Here is a 26,003-nt window from a genome sequence, read left to right as displayed (position 1 = left end):
CGTCACTGTAGTGCAGCGCTGGGGATTGTACTACAGCACGTTTCCCAGCCAATATTTCAATAAGAAACGACTTGAGGTTAACAACAACCATGTATATAATATCCCGTACTGCGTTCTGGACAAAAATTGTTCCATAAAGAACGGTCCGGGAAGAGATATACTCGCATGGCAGAAAGAGATCGTTCTGTAGAATCACAGCCGTTGTTTTAGCCGTGTATGCGTTTAGTATGATTTATATCAAGCATCGCCTTAGCACGAGTCTCTTAGTAAACGACAGCGGTGCTTTGCCTCGCAAATATGGACACACCGAAGCAGCCCAAATAATTACTTCACGCTATTAGATCACACTCTTTAGGACAGTTAATCAGGTATAGTGATGTAAGCTTAATCAATTAAGTTACTTAGAAAGTGGTAACACCTCCTTGAGACACAGGACTTATCTCTTTTTGAAGTACAGCATTTCTATGTTTGTTTGCTTCTCCCTTTATTTGTTCTGATTATTTGCAGGCGCGGTTGTGCCAAACTGAATGTCCTTCTCCAGCGCTCATATGCTTTTGTTGGATACAACTGCAGCGTGAGAAAAGTTTGTCATGCTTGTTATGTGGAGCATGTTCCAAAAAATGCAGCTCCACATATGGTCTTCAAATTGCAACAGGACTATTTGGAGCTTGAAACAGTTGTGATTTTGTCATTTTGGCCCTCGTGTACCCAGTCTGTGAAACGCAAACAAAAAAGTCTAACACGATATGCTTTTGTAATGAAGATCACTGATGATGAGTAAAGAGAATATACGAGTTCAAGTTTATTCAATATTTTATATCATTCATTATATTATTCAACGTCTTATGTCAAGTTTATACAACATCAAGTTTATTCAAGTTCAAGATTTATTTCTTGCACTTATGCGTTTCAGGATACAATGAACGTGCAGGGAGGTCGCAAAAGGCTACATTTATTGTTTTGTGACCTTGCTACAATGGCAATATATATTTTAGGAATGACAATGATCAGGTACGCTCTCTAAATTTGTAGCACTCAATTTTAGGTTGGAATGAGGAATGAATAGCAACTTCCATCCTGATATTTTCTCATATATGCTAAATTTTAAATTTAATGTGATCGAATATGTGATAATATAACAATAATATATAAGAATATAATATGTGATAAATGAATGTGATCAACAGTAGACGTAAACAACATGAGTAGCCAGAGAAGGAGGAGGAGCACGTTGCAAAAAATGCAGCTGCACATCTGAAACTCCAATCATTATCATCGTCATCTAAAAGGGAGTGTGGTAGCACTGCCGTGAAACCAGGCACGATTTCTGAAGATCTTCTATGACACTTTCCGCAGTTTGCACACTTTTCTGCAGCGTCAGACTCTCTCATAGTGAGTTACTTTTCAGTAACGGTGACTCATTTTAATGTGCGAGGGCTCTCTTGCACTACACATGTACGGTTTCCAAACTGCAACATGACGATTTGGAGCTTGAAACTCGAGCCCTGGTGTACCCTGTCTATGAAATGATACCAACTGAATCATGTCTGAAACGTGATGTTTAATGGAAGATGGCTTTCTTGGTTGTGCGTTTTGCGTGACAAAGATGTAACACGATATGCTTTTGTAAAGAAGATAAGTGATGTTATGCTCTATGAATGAAGAGAATATACATTTTTCAAGTTCAACATTTATTCTGGCATATACGCATTTCAAGATACAATGAATGTGCAGGGAAGTGACAAAACAATACATTTATTGTTTTGTGACCTCCCTGCAATGACAATATATATCTCAGGAATGACAATGTACACGTACACTATGCAAATTTGTTGCACCCAATTTTCATACATGCTGAATTTTAAATTTTTGTTTTGCTGCCTATGTGTTCAGTGTATTACAAATTGCTTAATGCAAACAACACTTTGTTAATTTCAAGCTTTTTGCTCCCATCTAAGATATTCCTATCCTGGAGGAACTGCCACTTCGACACCATAAAATATTCAGTAGGTTTCACTCTGGCAGGCCCTGCCACTGCAAATTTCCTGAATTGAAACCCTTCAAACTGTGTCATAATCTTAAATACGTCAATATTTCTGCAAGTAGTTGACATGCTGGATGACACTCCTCCTGCAGCTAAGGCAACTAAAAAAAAGAGTTCCAAGAGGCCGAAGGTAAACCTACAGCTGCATGAGTGTGATCAACAGTAGTGCATTCTCAATAAATAATTTTCTTCTTATAGCGTACATGTGCATGCCTATTAACTGGAACAATTATCACAGTTCCCTGACAAGTTTTAATTTCTGAGAGTGTACTGTAGAGGCTGCTTAGATCAACAACAGTTCATACAAGGTATTATATACTGTGAATGCCTTTAAAAATCCCATGTGACACATATGCCTTTACTTTCTGGAGGTGCTGTAGTAGTCAAAGTTTGTGGGCATTACGCAGGTTCTGCACCCATTTCTTGAGTATGTTGAGGCAGCTGTGAAGTAACCTGCATTGATGATGATTATTCCAATTTTTATGGTGCATCGACAACAAAAGAAATAATACATCAGAACATTGGTTTGGGTGCAACCAGTTAAAAATGAATATGTTGTTTAATAAATGCATTAGACAAATGTTAAAACATCAGTTTAAAACATGGTTTACAATCCCTGTATCTTCTAAAAATTAAAAAGATTAAAAACTATTCTAAAATGAAGTACAATCTCTAATTATTATATTGCTGGGTGAAGGAGCCTAAAGTCTAAGGTGTGTTTCTGATGTGAACATGTAAGAAAATATGCAGAACTGAGAGAGGCTAACCACAGTGCGTGCACTGAGGTTGTTCCTTCCTGTAAAGTAGAAACCAGTGGATGAGGAACGTGATACTTACCTGTACACCCAGCCGTATCACACTGCACAGATAATTCACTGGGTAGCCCGCATGACAAAACCTGTATTGAGAGACCACTTTTGCCTTAAAAACTGCTACAAATAGCACTACACGCTACAAATTATTACTATCGTAACAAGCTGACGATACAGCTCAGACACAAAGGCGTTATTCAAGTCGCGCCACACCACCGTTACGTAGGATTCTTTGTCACAAATCAAACCAAGGCACAAAACATTACCAATACATGAAAAAAAGTGACAATCGTGGTCTCATTATGACGTAATACCGAACTTGTGCGTGAAGGTAATTCAAAGAAATGAATGTGGCACTTGGCCACTTGCTTCCGCAGAGAACACCGTGTACCATGCTAGCAATGCATGCAAAAAAGCGCTCGAGTGCTCGCACATATATTGATGACAACACTACCTGTGTAGTGTAACGTGTTCTTTCAAGCATATTATGCACTCAAACTGTATTTGCCGCCGGGTAAAATGCAAGTGTGCTCGATTGAACGTCGGAAGAGCGATCAAGCAGCCTGCATCCAGTGCTCGTTTTGGGCAAAAAAACACTTCATAATGGTCAACTAAATATACAGAATGGACGCCTATTTATTCCTCGATAAAGAGTGACTCACCTGTATAGATTTAGGCCCTGTAACCTTACCAGTACGGTTGGTACGACCGTAATTGCAAGAAGTTGCCATGATCGCTGCGGCGACTGTTGTGGGTACAGTAAGATGGCGGCCGGTTTCTTCACGCTCGCGCTCCCTATCCGCGATCCAGCCTTTTACAATCGAGATCAGTGCTCTCCACACGCTCTCACTCGAATTCTCTCTCCCTCCCCCCTGTTCCGAGCTCTTCGCCAGGCCATCTGCTAATATTATCGAGAAGCAGAAAATGAAGATCCAGAAGACCAAGGAATTCACATGTACAAATTTATTGACACGGTAAACATATAAGCAAGAAGCAACATTTGAATGTAAGTAAATCTACACGATTATTACAGAATACTGCAGAATAAATATAGTGCCGAGCAACAGAAAGTGTGACTATCATATTATACAATCGTTAAGGGAACCTATTAGGTTTGGACAAAGTAGATATTATTACACACATACATAGCACGTGATGAGTCGCAGAAGCCATCCGCTTCATCCCAGTACAACTGTAGAATTTTCAGGTGACAGGGGCCACATGCTCGCGGATCGCAAGGCAACGAACAGCTGTCGGCGTCTGAATGAAAGAAAAAAGAAAAGGAATCTGTTAATGATATGGTAAACCCGAGCACAGGCAACGTTGCTGAATACGCTATGTAAGACATGCTATCGTCACGCGCCTAATGACAAAATTCGAGGAGCCCGGCGTACGCGATGCACGCTGTTTTCCTTTTCATGCACACCAGTGTATGAAACATCAGACACATTCAAATAGCGCAACAAAACGCCACAAGTAACGCCATGCATAATCATCTACCAGGTCATGACTGATAACCGGCAGAAAGCGATGTAATACGGGACGCGTAAGGCAGCGTTCACACGGGGCAACTTTTTGCAGCAACTATGAGCAACTTTGGAGTTGCTGTCAGCCGGCAACCTCCAGCAACTCGAGTTGCTCCGAGTTGCTGCGAATCGCTCCCGGACCGAAAACTTGAGAAGTTGCTCGTGCATCGGCCAATCAGAGAGGGAAGCATTGCCACGTGACTCCCGATGGCGTTGTGGATTTCGTTCGTGGGTTCATAGGTTCAAATCCTGGAGGTGCAGCTAAAAAATAACTTTTTCTTTTTTTACGAACTTCACGGAAACATATCAGTTGCCACTTCTGGACGGCAATAATGATCTATTGGAGAAATAAAACTGACTGAAATTTGATAAACAGCAGCTAAAGAAAAGATTCCACCAGTTCGATTCGAACCCACATTGTCCGGTCGCCATAAGGTTGCTTGTGGGTGCAACTACAGAGTTGCTGCGTGTGAACGCGGACTCGAAATTGCTCAAAAGACGTTGGTTTGAGTTGCTTCGAGTTGCTGGGAAAAGTTGCCCCGTGTGAACGCCGGCTAAGGCGTACCTCCATGCACACAGTTAGGCGACAGTATTAAACGTCTGATCACTGACATGCATCATACGTTTGTCTGCTTACCTTTCATTCAGGCGTTCGACCATGGCTCGAACATCTTCGAAATCCACGAAACGAAATCACCGTCTGCTCACATACGTTACGTAGACGCCAGCTACACAACGGTCAGACGGGTCGGCGCCTCGGAGAAACGAACGCGGGAGAATCCACCAGTTAAATGAGCCTCAGCCAATCATGATCGAGAAAGGTCACGTGGGGGACCGGAGCCAATGGAAAGTAAATAGCCGGAATTTGGCGGGAAATGACAGCGGCGACACTATTTTCGCGGCGGCGAAACTCGCTTAACAGCCACAACTACGGACCTACGGACTACGGTGCGCGTGCGCGCTGCATGGTCGGCGGATGGATACCAGTCCTCCTCAGGTAACCGAGGATGCGGCTGTAGAGTATGTACCACTACGCCAATCTACAACGTTGCAAGCTCATTGGCCTAGACTGTGTGCGCGCTCCGATTGGTCGACAATGCTTTGAAATCGCATTTTCTACGCGCGCGTGTGCGTGTGCAGCGTCCGGCGGTCATTTCAATTTCAACAGTTCCAGCATTCCAGCATAGTTTCGAAATAGCTCGCATCGGCCGGCACGACGTCCGTCGGCGTCCGTGCGTGTTTCGGTGATATCAATCGGCAGAACAGTTTGTGATTCTACGCTTGTTGTACTGTTCCTGGACACGACTATTATCCCACGTACAGTCTCAGCTACGGAACTGGAATGCTTCGTGGGTTGGATCGGTTGGAGAGTGAAGGACGCGTTCGGGCGACAGGATTACGATTCAGATAGGATTACGATTACGTGCCACACAAGTGCCTTCCGCTCTGCAAGCAACGAAAGAAGATGCTCATCATAAAATCGGCCGGCACGGCGTCCTCTTGTGTTCCGTGTTTCAGTGATGTCAATCGGCAGAACAGTTTGTAGAAGTGTTCGCTGGTTTATTCATGCGTCGATGTGATTCAACGTGTGTCGTGCTGTTCCTGGACACGACTATTATCCCACGAACAGTCTATCAACTCCGAAACTGGAATGCTTCGTGAGTTGGAGCGGTTGCAGAGTGAAGAACACGCTTGGGCCGTGTCGGATTTCGAGGGCTGTGTTCGTTTTGCTTCAAGTTCGAACTTAGTTACAGTGCGTCAACAACGCAGTGAACCTTGTATTCACAGTGCACCCATGTATCAGATCTTTGAATCAATGCTTTGTGTCAAATAAATATTTCTTTTAGCCAAAAAAAGCTTCAGTTATTTTGAATATCGGGTAGGTAGGAGTGAAATCCGGTAGAAGTCGATGGTAGCCAGAACCGACCGAAAGCTCAGCCAAAGTTAAGGCTCCTGATTGGTCGACTGGCATTGCATAATATCTACAACGTTGCACTCTCATTGGTCGTGTGCCCAGTGTTGTGTGAATTATCTCAAACTATGGGCTCTATGGGGAGCTGTTGGCAGTGGAGTGCAGCTGTAGCTTCCACAGTTTCGCCACGAAAACCACCGCCCCCCTTGACCACGTGATCATCAGTAACGAATCACGACAAAGTAGCCGGAAAACGGCGCCAAAAAGCGCGCGCTGGCTGATTGAACTGCGCATGTGCGCTGCGTGCCCTCTCCACACACTCTCACTCGAATTATCTCCCCCCCCCCCCGTTCCGAGCGCTTCGCCAGGCCATCTGCTAATATTATCGGGAAGCAGAAAATGAAAATCCAGAAGACGAAGGAATTCACATGTACAAATTTATTGACACGGTAAACATATAAACAAGAAGCAACATTTGAATGCAAGTAAAACTACACGATTATTACAGCATACTGCAGAATAAATAAAGAATAAATAGTGCCGAGCAACAGAAAGCGTGACTATCATATTATACAATCCTCAACGGAACCTATTCGGTTTGGAGAAAGTAGATATTATTATACACATATATAGCACGTGATGAGTCGCAGAAGCCATCCGCTTCATCCCAGCACAACTGTCGAATTTTCTGGTGACAGGGGCACATGCTCGCGGATCGCAGGGCCACGAACAGCTGTCGGTGTCTGAATGAAAAAAAAAAAGGAACCTGTTAACGATATGGTAAACCCGAGCACAGGCAACGTTACTTGGCTGAATACGCTATGTAAGACATGCTATCGTTACGCGCCTAATGTCGACTAGTGACAAAATTCGAGGAGTCCTGCGTACGCGATGCACGCTGTTTTCCTTTTCATGCACACCAGTGTATTAAACATCAGACACATTCAAATAGCGGAACAAAACGCAACAAGTAACGCCACGCAGAATCATCAACCAGATCCTGACTGATAACCGGCAGAAAGTGATGTAATACGGGACAAGGCGTGTACCTCCATGCACACAGTTAAGCGACAGTATTAAAAGTCTGATCACTGACATGCATCATGCGTTTGTCTGCTTACCTTCCATTCAGACGTTCGTCCATGGCTCGAACATCTTCGAAATCCACGAAACGAAATCACCGTCTGCTCACATACGTAGACGCCAGCTACACAACGGTCAGACGGGTCGGCGCCTCGGAGAAACGAACGCGGGCGAATCCACCGGTTAAATGAGCCTCAGCCAATCATGATCGAGAAAGGTCACGTGGAGGACCGGAGCCAATGGAAAGTAAATAGCCGGAATTTGGCGGGAAATGCCAGCGGCGACACTATTGTCGCGGCGGCGAAACCCGCTTACTGTGCCTCCTCTGCTGTTGGAGCCTGATGCAACGCCTCCTCTAAAAAGATGCCTGCCGCATCGCCAGCTCTCCCATTGATACCAGCCTGCCGCCGTGTTACGGGCGCGCACCGCACGGTGGCGCTGCGTTCCGACACTACTGCGCTCGGCTTCCCAACGTGCGCGGCTGCGTCAAAAGGAGCGCAGCTCACCATTATGACCGTAGAGATTCTATTCTGAGACAGTTATCGTTAATAACGCATATGATTGTGTAAAGACAGGACTTTGAGATTAATCGCGACTTGCCAGACAGTTTTTCGTTCCCATCAATGCGGCAGTGCTTTGCCACAGTAGCAGATATTGTAGCATTATTAGTAACAGACAGTAGCAGGTATATTAAAATTTGAAACAAAACAATTGTATTGGGAAGCTTATAGCTTTTATTGCCAGCATTAAACAGCGTATTTAATTCCTAAAGTTTCAGAACCTTTCTGGACAGGGGCTTTTGCTCCAGAAATTTGGTAGTTGCATTCTTGTCTGTGACTTGCGATGCATAATTTGTAAGCACAGGTTTTATAAATTTTCTTGCAATCAGTTCCAGCAGTGCTCTCCTGTGTTCCAAGTCATTTTGAGCACACATCAGAACAGGAAGGTCAATAATTGTGCCAACAGTTCTCTGCACGCATACCTCTAACGGCTTCTGGATGTTTCTCCTGTGCTTCAATACACTGTCCACAAAGCGTCTAAGCCCCAGCAGAACTTTAACGAGTTCTTGGCTAGGATAGCACAGCCCTCCCCGGTCTTGGTTAGAAATGAGTCCCTGGAGGGGTGTGTTTGCTTTGGCTCTAAGTGATATGCAGTTCTCACAGGAAATGTTTTCGATTGCTGCACGGACGATGTAGCCACCAACCATTGCAATGCTTGCAACATCTGGTGTTGAGATGAGGGGGTCTGTTGAAAGACAGTGTTCCTTAAAGGAGCTCTGAAAGCCATCTCAAAAATTTTCCGGTCCGAACGCGTTGTGGAAGTAGGTAACTTAACTTGATGACTAACACGAAAGTTTTCTCTGTGCGCGATGTTTTTCGTAGAAAAAAAGACACTTGAACATCGCCGCGCGCGTTCCCACTCGACTCGCTCCTCCGGGTCAAACGAGGATGAGAAGGAAAAAACGTCATTCGTGACGTAATAAAAGTCGAAAGCGGCGACCGCTCTTCCGCGCTTCTATCTGGGTCAGTTCTACCCGGTTTTCTTTCTTTTCGTTTTCCTTGCTTTCTCCCTGTCGTGAACGATGGAGGATTTCGAAGTGCCTGCGGAATATCGGCACTTGATGCCACTATCTGAATGGGAAATTCGAACTCTGCAGAGGTGCAAAATAATGAACTGTACGCCGTATGGCGATACGCCTTACATGACGCCAGGCGCAAACTTAGCTGGCGTCGTCGGTAACCATGTGGCAGCCAAGAGAAAGCGACGGGACAGCTCGGATGATTGGTAAGTTGACCATAGTTGCGGTACTTTATGACATTGCTTAACTGTGTTGATCTCTGCAACAGGTGCACATGTGGAGTGTGCCGATCAATGCAAACGCGGCGCGAGGACGTCTGCTGCCGCAACGTGCCAGCAGCTGTCGAAAAGAAGCCGGAGGGCTGTGTCACGACGGCGTCGGAGTTCCAAGCGTCGTGCTTGACCGACGTCGTTATACGGCTAGCCCTCCAATCACTTGAAAATCAGGGTGTGTTCATGAACACGCCGCTTCACGAGTAAGTTCACAACCTTGACTAATATTGAGTAAATGGTGCAGCATTGTGAAATGCGCGAATCGGTACAATGACAGCGTTCAGTTTCGCTGCAAAGTTAGTGTCATTTTTGATGGTTCATCATAAAGATATAATTGGGAACATATGATAGAACACACACACAAAAAAAAGAAAAAAGAAAAACTGAGTATGCGTGCGGGGCCACTGTTACCCAGAATCACGCCAGAAACGTCCTAATGAACTTTTTATTAGTTGTACTCACAGTGGTAATTATTATTCTGCAAGCAATAAGTCATTCACAGATAGGATCACAGTTGTTTCACGATATAAAGCCTCGAATTATTTTATTATCATTCATAGATACGTTCATGTGCACTTTGTAATGGAGAAGTCAGATATTGCTACAAGTCACTCTGTTTAGACACAATAACAAACAACTATGCACATTACTCACTACCAAGAGACAAGAACAAGTTTTTTGCATTCATGCCTTGCTTTTATGAATTCTTTAGAACCGGTTGTAGTTTATCAAGGACTGGCAGTTCATATGATGTTCTGATATGCCTGTTGAGCGAGAAACATGCCCTCAAAGCAAAATTCAGCATTCACAAGTAGGCGTGTTCACTGGTACACGAGGTCTTGGATAGCAAGAGCATGTTTACACTTCAGAGAAAATTCTGTCTTTTATGCACAGAAATGCCTCAGGAGCAGCCTGTTGTTTGTAGCAACAGACCTTTGATGTGTATCATCACAATCATGCCCAGGGATACAGAAATATATTCCCGTCACACACACTCTCCAAGTTGTTGTTACTGTGAAAAGCTTCTCCCTCGATTTGTCTGTCGCAGTTCCTTAGAAGATCATTGCCCAACACAAAGGAACAGTAGCATGTACCTCTGTACCAAGTATCCGTGAAAAAGTGTTCTCAGTAATCTGAAATATATAAGTACATAGTTATTTCTTATATTACCAAGATCTTCCAGATCATATAAAACTGCAGGCCAATGTTCAGATCAGCAGACACCAGTGTCGTTAGTTATCCAGATGCATATACCAGATAGTCTTTTGAACTAGTATGAAGGGAGACAACATATGGTGGGTGTATGGAAACCATGTCTGAAACTCATGGGGGAATAAATACTGTAGGGCTTTCAACAATACATTTGAAAGTGGAAATTGTAAGACTCCAACGTACCAGTGAAACACAAACGCAGCTGCATTACCATTTCATAAAATTTGTTTAGGGTCTTCAGATGTCTCCACATGCATTCTTCCAGGCCATCCATGACGATGCTCTCATGCGCAACAAAAGTCAAAGGGAAATTGTAAGACTCCAACGTACCAGTGAAACACAAACGCAGCTGCATTACCATTTCATAAAATTTGTTTAGAGTCTTCAGATGTCTCCACATGCATTCTTCCAGGCCATCCATGACGATGCTCTCATGCGCAACAAAAGTCAAAGGGAAATTGTAAGACTCCAACGTACCAGTGAAACACAAACGCAACTGCATTACCATTTCATAAAATTTGTTTAGAGTCTTCAGATGTCTCCACATGCATTCTTCCAGGCCATCCATGACGATGCTCTCATGCGCAACAAAAGTCAAAGGGAAATTGTAAGACTCCAACGTACCAGTGAAACACAAACGCAGCTGCATTACCATTTCATAAAATTTGTTTAGAGTCTTCAGATGTCTCCACATGCGTTCCTCCAGACCATCCATGACGATGCTCTGATGCACAACAAAAGTCAAAGGGAAATTGTAAGACTCCAACGTACCAGTGAAACACAAACGCAGCTGCATTACCATTTCATAAAATTTGTTTAGAGTCTTCAGATGTCTCCACATGCATTCCTCCAGACCATCCGTAATGCTCTCTTCCAGAGGTGATTGCATGAGTGTCAGAGTAATATAGGTAGTCACTGTTTCTCTGAAAGCTACAGATGGAAACTGCCATGAAGTAAATGCCTTGTCCCCAGTGCGTAGTATGATAAGCTAGCCTTCCACACAGATGATTCTATCGGTCTTGCGGTTCAGTTTCACTCTTTCGTAGTCACTCACCTGCAAGCTGCTTTCTGAAAGCTCAAATTGAAGTTGTCAAACAAAATGTGTCATCTCCAGTGTCATGTTCAATAAATGACATGCTGGCCCACGGCCATGAAGCAGCAGACCCTGTAGGAGAAAAATACAGTTCTCGTCATAATGATGTTGTTCCGTTTGTTACAGGAGGTACCGCTATGTTGCCTACCGGCAGTGTGCATCCTGGCTCTGGGGGCACCTTGGCGAAGGGAACCGTCATGTGCTGCCATCATGTGTTGTGTGGGCAATTCGGGAAAAGTTCCCTTCAACGTACTACACTGGATTTAGACCTACACTGTAGAGATAAAATTGATGTACCGTAACTATTTTCAATACATACTTTTGTGGATCTATGTTACATTGTCAACTCATTTTATACAAAGGAGCAGTGAAACAAAATTGCTGTTTGTTAGTTTTCTCCAGTGCCAAGTCTTGTCGTTGTCGACATGTCGATAGTTGACATTTAGCACTGTAGTATGTTATAAAAGAAACAAGGAAAAGGGTGCAGGCTAGCTGGTATAGGTTCATGAAGAAGACCGAGAGACACGGACACAGAAGAAACAAAAGAACCTACGTGTGTCGTCTTCTGTGTGTGTGTGAAGAAGTCTTCATGGATAGTATGTTATGTGCTATGCACTTTTGACAATACAGCATCTGGATGGTTCATGTACTTTGCGAATCTTCCTTGCACAGGCAGCAGCGACACATCTCTAGACGGTGTTGCCTGGCCTCTACAAGTGCCCTCTTGTCTACAGGGGGCTCGTTCTTCGTTAGACTAGGCAGTTCATCGGGAGGGTTTGCAGCCCATGCGTCATCAAATGTAGGCCATTTATGGCAGAGCTCTACCACCTTGTCCAGAAGCTTGCGAGCATAATCTGAAAACAGCAACAAAATGTGCTCATGTTTTTGAATTTAATATGGATAGGCTGACATGGCACCGGCTCAGTACTTGTGTCTCGTTCGTGGTTCACTTACTGAAGGTAGGCTCCTCCTTGATGGGCAGCGCAACATACTCTCCAGAGTACACCTTCGATCGCTTCATTAGGTAGCGCAGTTCTCCATCTTCTGTGAAAGCATGGGCCCTGTTGGAGTTTTCATTGAAATGCAGGATGGCTAGCTGCGTCCTACATGTTCAATGGAGAAAGTAATTATCCTGGTGCCTTATATGTAAGTGTACTTCATAAATTTGTGATACATTGGCATGCACACAAATAATTTCTAGCAGAATGCAGCTTACTGATGAGACCTACAAACCTGCATTTCATAGTTTTGGGGCCATACCCAACAGACTTGGAAGCAAACCGGATGAGAAGGCTGTGGAATGCTTCCAAGTTTGATGTCTGAACATCAGGAGAAAGCTTTGGAATATCCTTCAACAGATATTTTGCCAGGGTTATCTCTGCTAGCTTCTTCTGAGGCTGTGACCCTTCAGAGGAATATAATATATAATTACATTTAATACAAATGAGAAAAACTATTGCATGTTGAATAGCTCTGTTGCAAGTTCATTTACCAGGAATGAGCCATGGTCGGTCGTTCTCGTCCAGGACAGGGTGCAGACAGCGTGGATATGGGCCTTCATGGCCCTCATGAATGTTGCACACATGATTGTTAAGGCTCTTCCACATCGATAACACACGCTCTGCATCTCCTTCGCTGTGGGTGACACAGTAGTACAGATGATTCACCACAGGCTTTGACCATAGCTCAAGTGCTTCGCAACCTTTTCCTTTGCTGGCACTCATCAGCTTCTTTCGAATGCCTATACAGAAGAATGTGAAAAGGAAAAGTAAGGATCTCATAGCAGGTTGATATTTGTAACTAATTTCAGTATACCTGTCTGCTACAGTACATACCTTTGGAAACGTGCCAGACATCAAACTGGTGGTTAACCTCTGGGTGTGATGTACGCATGTATTTCCGTACACTGGGATGCCGATCTGTTGTCAAAGACCGTACACCGACGTTGAAATCATACAGTTCTTCAAGGCCACGCTGCAGTGCTTCCAGCTCCATGTGGTAGCTTGATGCCACTTCATTTGACTGTTGATAGATAAAGTGAATAAGTTTTATTGTGGACATCTGGTTATTGTTAATATTTCACACAAAATGTATGAAGTATACGAAGGTACTATATACCTGAACCTGTACTGTATGGACAACCTTGTTCAGCTTCCCATCATAGAAACTGTACGATAGGTACTTTGCGTTGTGGCCCGGAGAATCGCATCTTCCATCAGCAGCCAAGTCGGTTTCCTTGCCCTGCAACTCAACCAGGAGTGCCGCTTGGTGCTGTGTCCATACCTTCAACGAAAGCAAAGTTCAGTAATAACTAGTAATAAATATGAAAAAAAATATAAAAATCAGAATGGTTAACTTGCAGTCGAGTTACTAGTTGTGGTAGCAAGATACATAACTGGCTACATTTTTTTCCCAAGTTATGTCATTACCAGAAAACGTACCTCAGTTATTGCTGGTAGAAGGTATCCTCGCTGGTAGTTGAAAAACGTGTGATCACAGAAGATCTAAAAGCAATGCGGACACATTGTAAGCTCTTCTGCTCATTTTACATGCGAATAATTTCTGGGGACCGAATGCAAATTATACCTTGACATTTATCAGTTTGAGCATCCGCAGTGTTGGAGTGGGACTTGCTCCGCTAAACAGAATTGCTGCAGACAGCAGGACGTTTCCAGCAGGCTTATTTGATATGTATGGCTGGCTCTCCCAAACAAACGTATGACCATCTACGCAGCAGGACTCAACTCGGAGGAGGGAACCAACACAGCTGAAGCTTGTAGTACATGGGTTCAAGCATGTGGTGCAGGAACGAAACAGTTCTTTCAGCTTGCTTTCGAATATTATATATTTTCTCTCCTCCTGGGGACTGACACTGCTGGCTTGAGGGCTATCACTGCAAGAACTTTGAATGTAACATAGAAAAATGTGGCACTTTGAAGAAGTCAAGCACTTACCCAAGAAGGCTGTCGTGTTGTGGTACATAGGTGGTGTCTGCTGGATTGTCAGTGTCACCGATAGTGGTCTCTGTCACATCATTCATAACTGGTGTAGAGCACCGTTTTGGTTCCCATTGAATGCCTGAGTGCTGTGGCCCAAGTTCACAGAAGTCTTCACTTGTTTGAGTTGACGATGTTTGCAGAGATTTGGCATTATGATTTGCTTGTGTGCCTATAAGATGAGAAATGTATCAGCTACATGTTGCCATCATAGTCCCATGTTTTTACATACCGACTCTCCTAGTTTGGACAACTGTTGTTTGGGTCCACTTCGACTCTCTTGGCAAACTGTACTGGGTCCCTTTTTCTTCAGTCAAAGGTACGCTGTTGGGCTGCCTGCACCCACAGTTCATGCACTGTAGGACGGTTGTAGGTGTCATGTCGGGCTTCATGAAAGAAAGGTATAGACACAATGACATACAAGTATGATAATGATAATATATGTGTCTCTCTGTGATACTCATTTTATATTTGACACATATTTTACAAATCACATACCTGCATGTATGCTGTGTAGTGGTTGAATGATGTACTAGTCATAATCAATTAAGTTGGACCTATGCTTGCTGAGATACTTACACTGGGAGACTGAGATGTAAGCACAGGGGAAGCAGGTTGGGTGTGAGATGAATAACCGCTCTCTTCATTTCCAAAGGAAGAAGCCTGTGGGGCAACATTACAAGACAGCAGCATTTACATACCGAGCATATATATGTTTACATTGCCTCTGTATTGCACCCTGGTGCTAAAACTCCCCAGTCATCATCATAAAAATATAGTGGTTATTGTTACATTGCACGGCAAAAAAGTGAGAATCCTTACGTGACTGACTAAGCTGGCACATGCACTGTCACCGTTTAGGCTGTCACCTTCTGGTACACGTTGTTCTGCCTGTATTTGAGGAAAGTGATTGAAATTTATAAAATGTGCTAAGCAGGTGCACGACACATATATTTCTAGTATGTACCGTTGCAGGCACGTCACAGGCGACATACGTACCACGTTCTCTTGCGCGGCGGCAGCATTAGGTAGGTTCAACGACGGCGTCACTTCGGGTCTCAGTCTATGTTTGAATTTTCCAACTCCGGAGCCTTCAACAAGTGACACGTTGAGTTCGTAGTCGTCCGGTCGAAAGTGTAGAAAACAGACGACGATTGCAGCGTTCGATGGGACGTCATCACGTTGTATCAGTCGTAGCCATGTACTTCGTGGAGGTTCTTTCCGCGGTACCGTGTGCCGACGATATTTCGAGCGATTACATACACTGTTTACGCACCCGCGAACACCGCACGCCTGCGGCATCGCGACTGATTGCCGTGAACAGATAACAATTCGTAAGTTGCAGGATTGCTGTGGATCGTGCCAGACAACGTGCCTCTACGAATATACCACCAGATGAATGACTGAGTAACTATAACAACGTTGCTAATCGAGGCGGGCGAGCTAGTGATTATGGCGATGCGGCGTTCCTCTTGAAGCGTACGCTGAAGTGTTGCGCAGTTTTGTACTAATTGTCGCTACACAACAGAACAACAGCACCCTTGTTCGTTTACTGTACCTGATAAATCAAAGAAAAAGCGAAAAGAAACACTTCTGCAGACGCTGCTTCTTACGGCGTGGTTCAGAGAAAAAATAGCAGACGACGTTTCTCTAACCCAACCAGCGGCTGCCCCTTTCTTACGTCAAAATGACGTAACCGGCTAGTCTGCTCGTTCCGGTCATTGCCACCGTTGCGCACGGTCGCGATTTTTAAAATCGAATTTTGCGATATTTGTGCGTCTGTTGATTGAATTATTGCGCGTGGTGCATTTTAATAGGCAGGATAACCGCCTGGTTTAAAAAAGTGGTAGTGATCGAAGTGCTTTCTGAGCTCCTTTAAGCTCCAGCTCGGCAACTTTCAGGAATGCAGCGTCACCACTTGTGACAGTGTTGCGTTTCTGCTGTGTCGGAAGGAGTTGCCTTGTAGCAAACGATGTGCTGCTTTGAACATTGCTTTCCTTAGATGCAACAACGATGCCGGTCTTGAGCATTTTCTCTATACCGCTAATGGCACTCCTCACATCCATCATGTCGTTGCATCCTGCACTTCGGCGCAAAAAGCCAAACATTGATTCGATTGGATCGCTTGACAGTTTGCGAGTCAACACAAATTGGAACTGCTTCACAGTTAGCAGGTGTCGGATGCATGCCACGTTTGACATTGTCGTGAATACGATGGCATGGTATGTCTCCTTGCTGAAGAAGTTATCTGTTCGGCTTTCCTTCTTCAGATGTTCCAGGTACCCAAGGAAGGTCTTCTCCAGCCATTCAAGCCTCGGGTCGTCAGTTTCTGTGAACTGCCGCACATTCTCGTCGTTGAGGTGTATATGCTGTTGGCAGTTCAACACATCCATGAGCTTAAACCACTTCTGAATCATTTTCATGAATGTGATTGTGTCCCCAGCTGACGCAAACTCCACATCACAAGTGTGTCCGGCCTGGTCCTTTAGGTAGCTTAATGCAGCAGTAACTGGAGTAGAAAAAAGCTGCACGGCTGACCTGACATTCATTTTCTCAATGTTCGAGGGGTACAAATGCTTTCGTGTTAAGAACCTGACCGGTTTCACTGTTGAGTGTTGCTGCATCTTGTGGAGTTTCTTGAGGTACCTCGATGAGATTTCCTGTTTCCCACCAATTTCTTTCGCGAGGAACTGTGACCTCACATTTTTTACAATATGGCTCTGGTCAAAAGCAAAGAATATAATCTTTGACGGATCTGCAGGATGTGGTGCTTCAGTGTTTGCTTTGCCTCCACACAGTTGGTCCATCGCTGCGACGTTTATTTTGTGGTTATCAGTTACCACACGAACCACATCGAACCCCACTTCTTCAGTCTTTTTGACAACGTGGCGAATGCATGCAGCAAGTTGATCTCCAGTGCACCCCTTTGTGAAGAAATACGCTGCTGGTATCTTGAAGGAGTTATGCAGGCCACAGAGCAGGAAGCAAAGAAGTGAGTTCGCCAGGGATCCTTTATCTGCACTAGGAAGAAGATGCTGTAGGTCAGAACCCATGTCCACATTACCCACAAAAGCATCCCTTTGTTTGTGGTATTCCAGGCGCTGTTTTACCCTCATCTCATCGACAATAAGCCCGCACACCTTCTCTTGAGATGATTCTAGTGCCAGCAGTTCTGTTTGGCAGTCGGCAGCAAACTAAGTCGCTGAAACCCACGTCACCAGAGACACTACCGATGTATTTCTGTAGTGTAGTTCTGCACGGAAGCCTGAGGAGTTGTTCTGATCGGATGTGTTCATAGGCTTTGGTTGACAAGTTCCGGAGTACGATGCAATGTCTGATGGTTGTCTCAGACCACTGTGGCTTCTTCTTGTTGTAATTTGTTACCTGGTCCAGAAGCAATACTGCTTTTACACTGCCTTGCTCTGCGTCGGAAGCGATTTCAGAGAATTGACTAACATGGCACTCCTTTTTAAACCTCTCAAGTTCCTGTTTGTACGCCTCCATCATCTTTGAGGTATTTCGTATTCGTTCATTCAGTGCACGTTCTTTTTCCCGCCAGCGCTTTCGATAGACAAATAAAGACGACGAACACGGACTGTCTGTTTGCGTTCCGCACGAGCGTCTAGCGCACGCTGCTGGTGAAGGTACCGCTTCGTTGTCAGTAGAAACTGGCTTCAGTAACACCTCAAGTTACTGGTTAAGGTGACTTTCCTATCAGTGGCTGCTGTGATGTAGAAGCAGCTTCAGTCAGGTCAGCTGCTTCTACATCACAGCAGCCACTGATAGGAAAGTCACCTTAACCAGTAACTCGAGGTGTCCCGGAAACTTCTGTGTCACATGTGGCCAGCCTTTTTCTCTTGCTAGAAGATGGGGCAGCCGGTGATGAGCCTCGCTGGCGTTTGCGGATGGAAGCGTCACTTCGACTGTTCGCAGGGGATTTCTGCATGTAGGAGGGGTACGCATTGAAAACACTTGGAACAACTCCTGGCTTCAACTGCCGCCTCTTGCCGCCTTCTTTAAAGTCTGACGACAGGAAGTGTAGGCTGCACACCACTGAATAATTTGATGTGCTGTTTGGCGTCCAGTCTTTTCTTGCAATCGCCTTTAGCCATAGTTCACGTGCGGCACTTTCGGCGGGGATTTCATGGAACGAAACACCAGCTTCTTTCTTCCGCTGACTCGATCTGCACAGCGGCACACAGCAATATCGCATAATAACAAGCCAGTGCACCAAGTGTCCAGGAAAATACAAGCCGCACAAAGTAATACTGCGCACAACGAGGAAGAAACGCAACCACCTGTTGCTCAAAGAGCAGATATTCCTCGTGCTTGCTTGGCTGCTACTGTCGGATGACAGCGCCGCGCGCGGCCTCCCTCTGCGAAAAGGGGAAAGGGCACGGCAGGAGCTACGCCGTTGACGCGGCAGGCATCTTTTTAGAGGAGGCGTTGCCTGATGGATACGGTCAAAATGTTCCGCGCGGTTTTTCCTGTGCTACGGCTAGATGGCGACACAGAATGACGCGGTTTACGGGGCTTTGAGACGGTATTTATCCGTACTCACTTTTCATGCTTTTTTTATAAAAACGGAAAGTGGTAGACATATAAATTTGATGTCTATCGATTCCTCAAATAATTCCAGAGAGAGTAAATGGAAAGTTTTTTTTACAAATGGCTATAGAAGTTTAATAAAACCTGTTCAAAGAGGGAGGAGAAAAATTGTGTATTTTTTTTTCGCATTCGTGACGTCGCCGTAAAATACATACGACGTATATAAGAAATCTGGTAGCGTAATGCTCTTCATCTCGTCTTCCGCTTTATGATGAAAGCACCCGCGTCAAAATCTGCGCGGCGGTTACCGAGAGAAAGCATAAAAACTGTTCCATGGGAAATACATTGGGACGGAGAGCTGGTATGCCCTCTTAACAGTTTTATAGGAAGAAAACTGGGTGTTAAAAATGACTTCTGTGCTGCTTTAAAGCATGATGTCTCCCACTTTTCATCAGGCTCGACACACCTACGAAAGAGGTAATATCATTGGATGCTTGGTTTTGTGACACCAACAGCTCCGTGCGACAACCCATTGAGCGGAGTGGTGATATCGAAAGTGTGTAGTTCAGTCGTGCTGCAGCGACTGCGTCAGAATCCAGCAAGGCTGCACCGTGTTGTGATGTGTCTTGCCCCCAACTAGAGCCCTGCACCATCCGCGGATGGAAGAAGATATCTGCAAGATACTTGCGGATTCGGATGAAAATTTAGCAGTGACTGAGGTGTGCGGATCGGATGCGGATTGGATGTGGATATGTCGCGTGCTTTAATTTTTACACCAGCAATTTATTTGTATTGCGCGACGACAGCGAGCGCATGCTCGGGTTCACCTTTGACCGTATACGGACAAGACGGGAGAGGAGGCATTCTAGCGTCTCGGACCGCGCAAGCACCGGCGAAGTAGTGTTCCACGCCCTACAGAAGTCTCTCCATATCACTTTGCTTTTTGTCGTGAGCCCTTCCGTGACAGCATGGAGGCATCCGAAATTATACCAATATGCTTCCGGCGGTCTTTACGCGTCCTTCGAAACTTGCGGATTTTGCGGATCGGATGCGGATGGTGTGTTTTGCTCAGCGGATCAGATGCAGATGTAAACTGTTGTGTATGCTGCGGATCGGATGCGGATGCCAAAAATCGTATCCGCGCAGGGCTCTACCCCTAACTATTCAGCCAAACTACAGTGTCTCAAATCCCAGAGCTGCTGTAGTGACCTGTTCAACACACGCCACTGTTATGTCTCTGGGAGCCCATGAGGGAACTAAAACAGCTCTGAGAAAGTCTTGGCAACTGTTAACAAAAAACATGAAGGGCACAAGGCCACTTGTACCCAAGCAAGAACAATTTGACAAAAGCCACGTTTTTCTCTTCCTCAGGAATTCCGTTAAAAGAGTTGCGAACTGACTGCATCGAGCAAGCATCATACCACACACCAGACCAGGGGCAGCAGAAACGGGGGCTACTGTAGACCCCCTGAATTAGCTACGCCAAAGTGTTATCTCGGGTGCCCCGTGCCAATAAAATGCCATTAACCCTTCTCCTTTGCCTTTTTTGAGACCCGAGCGTGAATTGACAGTGGGGCATGGAAGGGGGCGTCAGTTGAGATCTGGGGTAAACCTGAATTCAGGACGTTGTGCCGCCCCTGCACCAGAGTATAGTGAGAAAAAAAATTCTTCTATGTGCTGCACTTTCAAAGACACCGACCCTAAAAGAAACTTCTTGACAGCGGGGAAACGTGAGCCTGAGCTATTCCCATTGGTCCTTGAAAGCATGTCACCTCACCTACACCTGCCTCACTGACGGGCTTGCATGCGTGATGTCAGGGTCAGATGAACTTCGGCACTCCTGGTGCCCATTTTCAATATGTCTATTTCTCTGTCTGCTGTAAAACTCAGTACACGGGTGAATCAACACATACAACAGACTTTTACGCTTATCCTGTGTAACTTGAGGTGAAGTATCGATTCCTATAAAGCTAGTGCTGCGGCTGATACTCAAAACTTGATGTCGTGCAAGTTTCTAACGGAGGAGTACCATACGAAATGTTGTAGATGGGCTGCAGACCATCTTTTTGTAGTGTACTACTTTGCAGCATCAGCAATCTTTACCTGCATAGTCTTCTGCAAGAACTTCACTGGCGGATTCACAACTTTTCTGTAAAGATGAGTTGATGTCTTCATGTTCTCTCTTGATGCAGACCAAACCATTTCTGGGGTGTTGACACTAACACATAAGAGGAAAAAGAAACAACATTACCGAGACATTATTTCCCCATTCTTCATTCACACAAGGCTTGATTCACTGCAGCGCTCACTGCATGTACTAAAATAACCAACTATGGAACTTCCAGGATGCTGTTGCGTCCATCCATGTCTGCGGGGATTAACCTCGACTCCTTATATGCTTCGTAACATTCTAGCCTAGAAGGGTACGGCTTATGTACTGTACAGAAGCGCTTCCATGGCTGCACTCCTGTTCAAGTGTCTTGCTGTCCAAAAAGTTGCTGCATTCTCGTTTTTTTTTCTCTGCCCACTCAGTAGAGGTGCGGAAGTTACTTTCGTGGTGCACCACCATTATTCACTACTTTTTTCAAAAGGTAACGCATTACATTATTCGTTACCGTGGCTGTAGTAGGTAAGACCACCCAGGCCATTCCATTCCAATTCCATTCCTGCCAAAAAATGCCTAATTCCATTTCCATTCCATCCCTACGGCAGTTTCTGCCATTCCATTCCAATTCCATTCCAGGCTTTGGTAAATCTGGAATGATTCCGGAATCAGTCCAACTCCGGAGTGGCAACTCCACAACCCTGCTGCACTACTTTCTAATGCGTTACTCCCCACTTCTGCAAGTCAGACTTTTGATTCGGTGTAGTGGAAACCAGCGGTCGTGTGGAGCGTTAGGAAGGATGGGAGCAAAAAAAAAAAAAAAAAAAAAAAAGGAGGAAAGAGAGAATGGACTGTAGCCTAGGCATTGTTATATAGCTGCAAATTTCCGTGGGTTTCCTTCTGATAAAGGAAAACCTTTTTGTGTAAAAAAAAATACTTTGACACAGTGCTTTGCTCATGCCCTCGACAAACGCCGCACAACATATTAGGTGTACCTAGAAGACCTTCTATTTTGGTCCTAATTAAGATCTTTATGTGAGACGTGTCAACTGCACTGGCGTGGGGTCGACTGGGAACGAGGGCAGTTCTCCGAAAAACAGAGTGGTCAGCCTTCCTAATATGTACAACTTTTCATCCGTGTTTAATTTTTCCCAACGGTTTGTCGTTCTTGTTTGTCGTCAGTGTTCACTCTGCGTGAACACTGCCCAGTTTCACCAATGCTGGTAAACTTTGAACCGAGATCACGGGTTGCTGAAATTTGAACTTAACACTCAATTATTTTTTTAACTAACGTTAGTTGGTACCAATTACTGAAAAAGTCGTTCATCTCGGTTTAAATGTTAATCAACGTTGGTGAAACCGGGCCCATAGAGATTAACAAAAAACAGTTTGTTGACGCTCGTTTGGACAAAATAAATCACGGTGAGAATACTCCCGAGAATGGACCTTTTCCGACAACGCGTATGCGCATGCCCAGCCCCTGTGTCCGCCATCTTTGAGAGGAAAACATCGCTATGGACCCACCTGCGGCAACTGTCATGTTCATTGTGGGGAGACAATCGGTTTCAAGGTTACGCGGGCGTTTGAGGTCTGGTAATGAGTATAATGCGCTTTCACCTCTTTCCGCATTCTTCTTCCAATCTTCTCTTGCTTATACTTTCCCACGCAACGTACCAGTCCGAAAAGTGTCACCAGACGTTCGACATTCTGTCGCCAGGGTCGACGCGAATATGGAAATGGTTCACCACACAACTGCTGTGTAACTGCAGAATGAACTGGAAACATATGTGTCACTGAGCAATGTGTTTTTGATTTGTTTTTGTGCTGATAGAACTCAACGAAACCGCCGCATTCGGTTCACCGTGCTTCGGTTATTCACACTGCTATTCATGGATTTGCTGCAATAGTGATAACGATTGTGATGACCAACGTGTCGCATAAGATCATGGAGCAAGGACAGCGGCATTGGAAGTCCACTGGAATGCACACATAACATGCAAACAGTCAATATATACCCATATATAATGACTGATATCCATTCAACATGATATCCATGTTGAAAACGCACTCTAAAAACTACGGAATTGGTATCGATAGCACACGCAGGCTCAAAGTAGAAATGGTAGCGAAGTTTATTGTGCGTCGGAAGCAGATAGAAAAGTCGAAGTGTTCTGTCAACAAAGCAGACGACTCATTGGTCTCCAGCAACCACTCTACACATATACACACCTGCTTTCCCCCTGTTCAAGGCAAACAACACAAGTAGCGTATAACTATAATCTACATGTAGAAAATACCTGCACATGAACTTAGAAATCTTTTAGCAAGATGGCTTCTGCGCGCCATTTCCACCATATGCCTCCTTTTGCGCTTGCGTTTTCCGTACACAAATCGAGCCATTGCGAGACCAAAACGCACAAGTCAAAACCGTGGCGTACACGTGCATGCACACTGACGCACACACACACCACACACCGCTTGCTTGGCGGATGGATACCGCGGATACCGCCGAAAATTTTCCGCGCGGTTAGTTGTTTGTAGGGTTTGTAGTACCGATGGTAGTACTCAGTAAACCTTGTTATTTTGGAGTTCTCTACTTTTTTGTCCAGTTATGTCGTCTCCCGGCTTTGAGTATTTTTGCACAGAGGAGGGAGAAGACATCTCACCCATTTTCCCCTCTTTCGATCAGACTCGCGTGACAATAAAATAAACGCAGTTTTCCCGAGTCCGAATGGCACTTTAACATGTCTAGCAATTCCGCCCAGACAAACCCACTGCAGAAGGCAGAACTCCCCACACTTTGCTACATCCCCGGGACTTCCCCGGGACTAAGCTGCCCTCCTTCGTTCGCCTTGGGGCCAGCTGAGCTCGCGTCGGGTTACAATACTATCCATGGTCAAACAAGAGACCATCTGTGTCACACCTCTGAGACAGTGCCCCCGTCTGCTCGACCGCTGCCACGCTAACTCTGCCGCCAGGGTCCGTCTGTTTCACAAAATCTATCATTCAGCCTTATCAGCATTCAGTCATATATCAGTTCATACCAGTCATTCAGCCTTATCATTCATCTTACGTCATCATAGCACCTCGCATATCTGCCAGATTTCATTATCCATGTAAAGCTGCACGCGTCTCTGCAAGAACAGAATCAATTCCATCCTCTTTTTTTGTCAGAACCATTATTCAGTGGAGTGCCCAACTCACATCTACAGTTGCTCTAGCTAACCCAGAACACCTTCACAGAGCTGCATCATCACACTACTCAGTTTAGATGGTTAGTCAGTATTGTAAGCTTGTGCTTACAATGTTCTCGTCCTTGTAACACCCGTGCTTATCATTTCGTTGCTGCACATTTTTCATATTTGATACTTCTGTATATTTTCTAACCAACTGTTGTGGAGTTTGTATAACGCTTGTATGCTTTCTTGCCCTCCCTCCATGTAATGCCCTTTTTGGAAGAACGTATGGGATGCCTTCTCGGGTCCTTGAGGTCTAAATAAATAAATAAAAAAAAAAAAATGAAGAAACGCATTCAACGAGAAACTGGTTTATCAGGACAAACTGAAAAGACAACTGACCTGGCATGTCTTTGGCTACAAAAGTGACCTCTGCCAGGGAAAAGTCCACTGGTCTCTGTCTCACATTATGGTGGGAAAGGTCAAAAGGTCACTGCTTTGACACACTCCCCCCTACCCTGGGAAGGATGCCTGCACCTGACCATTGTGTTCTCAAACTCAGGTCAAAAATAAGCTAAGACAGTTCGTCTCTGCGCATTGGACCAGATCTGTCCACTCACAAGGCAAAAATAAGGGAGTGTTCTAAGACCGGCATGGTACCCCACACAGGTCTTCAGAAGAAGGAACCACGTGCACCTGACCTTGAGCTTTTGCATCCCATTTTGGGAGAGTGCCCGATGAGATCGCTCCATGTGTAATAGGGACGAGAGGGAGACTGAGGAGCTGCGCACTCGACTTGTCCTCGAAACTACCCATCCTTCCTTTATCCTTCTCAAAATGACCTTGCTGAAAAGCGCTTTCCCCTTTTACCCCGTATCGGAACGACATCCCTCAAAGCGCCCTGCTTGGATGACCCAGGTACATTGACCTATTGGATTGTTCCAGGGGAACCATTCACTGAGAGCATTTACGTAGTCCATATCGCACAACTAGTGGTTTTTATTTAAGGCCACGGTCTTGCCGGGTGCCATCTTGGATATTTCCCGAACTTTCTACGACGGGGCTCCACCGATCCGTTTTCCCTGTATGACCTCGTTAGGGGGAACACGCTTATGTTCAGCGCGGCCGGCTTATCTAAGCAGTCCTCTGACCTTGAGTCTCCCCACCGTTCCATTGTACCCAGCGTGTGGGTGTTGGGAGGGGATGACTGGGGCCTCGTAAAAGCTTTTTGAAACTGTCGTGCAAGACGACGAGTTGATCTGATTTCCGTGCTCTCGGGCTATGAGCTGTATGGTGCTGCCGTCCATGCCATGTGACGTACAGTGTGCAAAACATGAATTCCTCTGAAATGCAAGATGACGAAACAATCATAATAAAAAAGACATTGTAGTCAACAGCTTTTTGCTGTGAAGTTGCTTGTTTATGTGTTTTCACCTTTATTTCTATTATTTCAGCTTGAAATTATTTATAAAATTACCATATGGAACCGAGCAGTCAGCTCACACTGCGCACGGAAACTGACCAGCATCAATGCCCGTAATACGGAAATGAACAGTACCAAGAGAAGGCAGATGAACGTGGCAGTTTCTCGGAATTCTATTCAGATTCAAGTGCAATTGAGAAATATGACACGCACAAAATACAAG

At 45.0% G+C, this 26,003-nt stretch overlaps 2 protein-coding genes and 1 long non-coding RNA gene across 6 annotated transcripts; 1 reads left to right on the top strand and 2 right to left on the bottom strand.

Moving 5' to 3' along the window:
- Positions 1-3,804: 3,804 nt before the first annotated feature.
- Positions 3,805-5,201, bottom strand: LOC135372387 (uncharacterized). The gene is made up of 2 exons (XR_010415978.1): positions 5,020-5,201; positions 3,805-4,116 (listed from the first exon to the last, which is right to left on the bottom strand). It is a non-coding gene; the product is annotated as an uncharacterized LOC135372387 (long non-coding RNA).
- A 3,637-nt stretch (positions 5,202-8,838) lies between these two features.
- Positions 8,839-11,861, top strand: LOC135378736 (P2X purinoceptor 7-like). The gene is made up of 3 exons (XM_064611826.1): positions 8,839-9,162; positions 9,225-9,431; positions 11,660-11,861. The coding sequence occupies exons 1-3, from the start codon at positions 8,960-8,962 to the stop codon at positions 11,811-11,813; spliced, it is 564 nt and encodes a 187-aa protein (XP_064467896.1). The 5' UTR covers positions 8,839-8,959; the 3' UTR covers positions 11,814-11,861.
- On the bottom strand, positions 9,660-15,844 carry LOC135378734 (uncharacterized). 4 transcript variants are annotated; one of them, XM_064611825.1, is made up of 16 exons: positions 15,352-15,844; positions 15,109-15,192; positions 14,762-14,915; positions 14,488-14,701; positions 14,120-14,426; positions 13,975-14,037; positions 13,652-13,816; positions 13,369-13,555; positions 13,026-13,274; positions 12,767-12,938; positions 12,488-12,636; positions 12,184-12,387; positions 11,240-11,807; positions 10,799-11,164; positions 10,624-10,723; positions 9,660-10,361 (listed from the first exon to the last, which is right to left on the bottom strand). In XM_064611825.1, exons 1-13 carry the CDS (start codon positions 15,829-15,831, stop codon positions 11,803-11,805), a joined length of 2,433 nt encoding a protein of 810 aa, XP_064467895.1. In that variant the 5' UTR covers positions 15,832-15,844; the 3' UTR covers positions 9,660-10,361; positions 10,624-10,723; positions 10,799-11,164; positions 11,240-11,802. The 4 variants fall into 4 exon arrangements, with proteins under 4 accessions (XP_064467895.1, XP_064467893.1, XP_064467892.1 ...); XM_064611823.1 differs by having other exon boundaries at positions 10,624-11,164; positions 11,240-11,370; positions 11,495-11,807; XM_064611822.1 differs by having other exon boundaries at positions 10,624-11,164.
- Between the last annotated feature and the right edge of the window lie 10,159 nt (positions 15,845-26,003).

Source organism: Ornithodoros turicata, chromosome 1, assembly GCF_037126465.1.
Source record: "Ornithodoros turicata isolate Travis chromosome 1, ASM3712646v1, whole genome shotgun sequence".
NCBI classification, from domain to species: domain Eukaryota; kingdom Metazoa; phylum Arthropoda; class Arachnida; order Ixodida; family Argasidae; genus Ornithodoros; species Ornithodoros turicata.
This window is presented reverse-complemented; position numbering and strand designations above follow the sequence as displayed.

Coding starts and splice junctions, on each gene's coding strand:
- LOC135378734 (XM_064611822.1), bottom strand. CDS start 15,831: ATGCCGCAGGCGTGCGGTGTTCGCGGGTGCGTAAACAGTGTATGTAAT. Junction 13,556..13,651: donor TCCATACAGTACAGGTTCAG/GTATATAGTACC, acceptor ATCTATCAACAG/TCAAATGAAGTGGCATCAAG. Junction 12,388..12,487: donor CAAGGAGGAGCCTACCTTCA/GTAAGTGAACCA, acceptor TGCTGTTTTCAG/ATTATGCTCGCAAGCTTCTG.
- LOC135378736 (XM_064611826.1), top strand. CDS start 8,960: ATGGAGGATTTCGAAGTGCCTGCGGAATATCGGCACTTGATGCCACTA. Junction 9,163..9,224: donor CGGGACAGCTCGGATGATTG/GTAAGTTGACCA, acceptor TCTCTGCAACAG/GTGCACATGTGGAGTGTGCC. Junction 9,432..11,659: donor ATGAACACGCCGCTTCACGA/GTAAGTTCACAA, acceptor CGTTTGTTACAG/GAGGTACCGCTATGTTGCCT.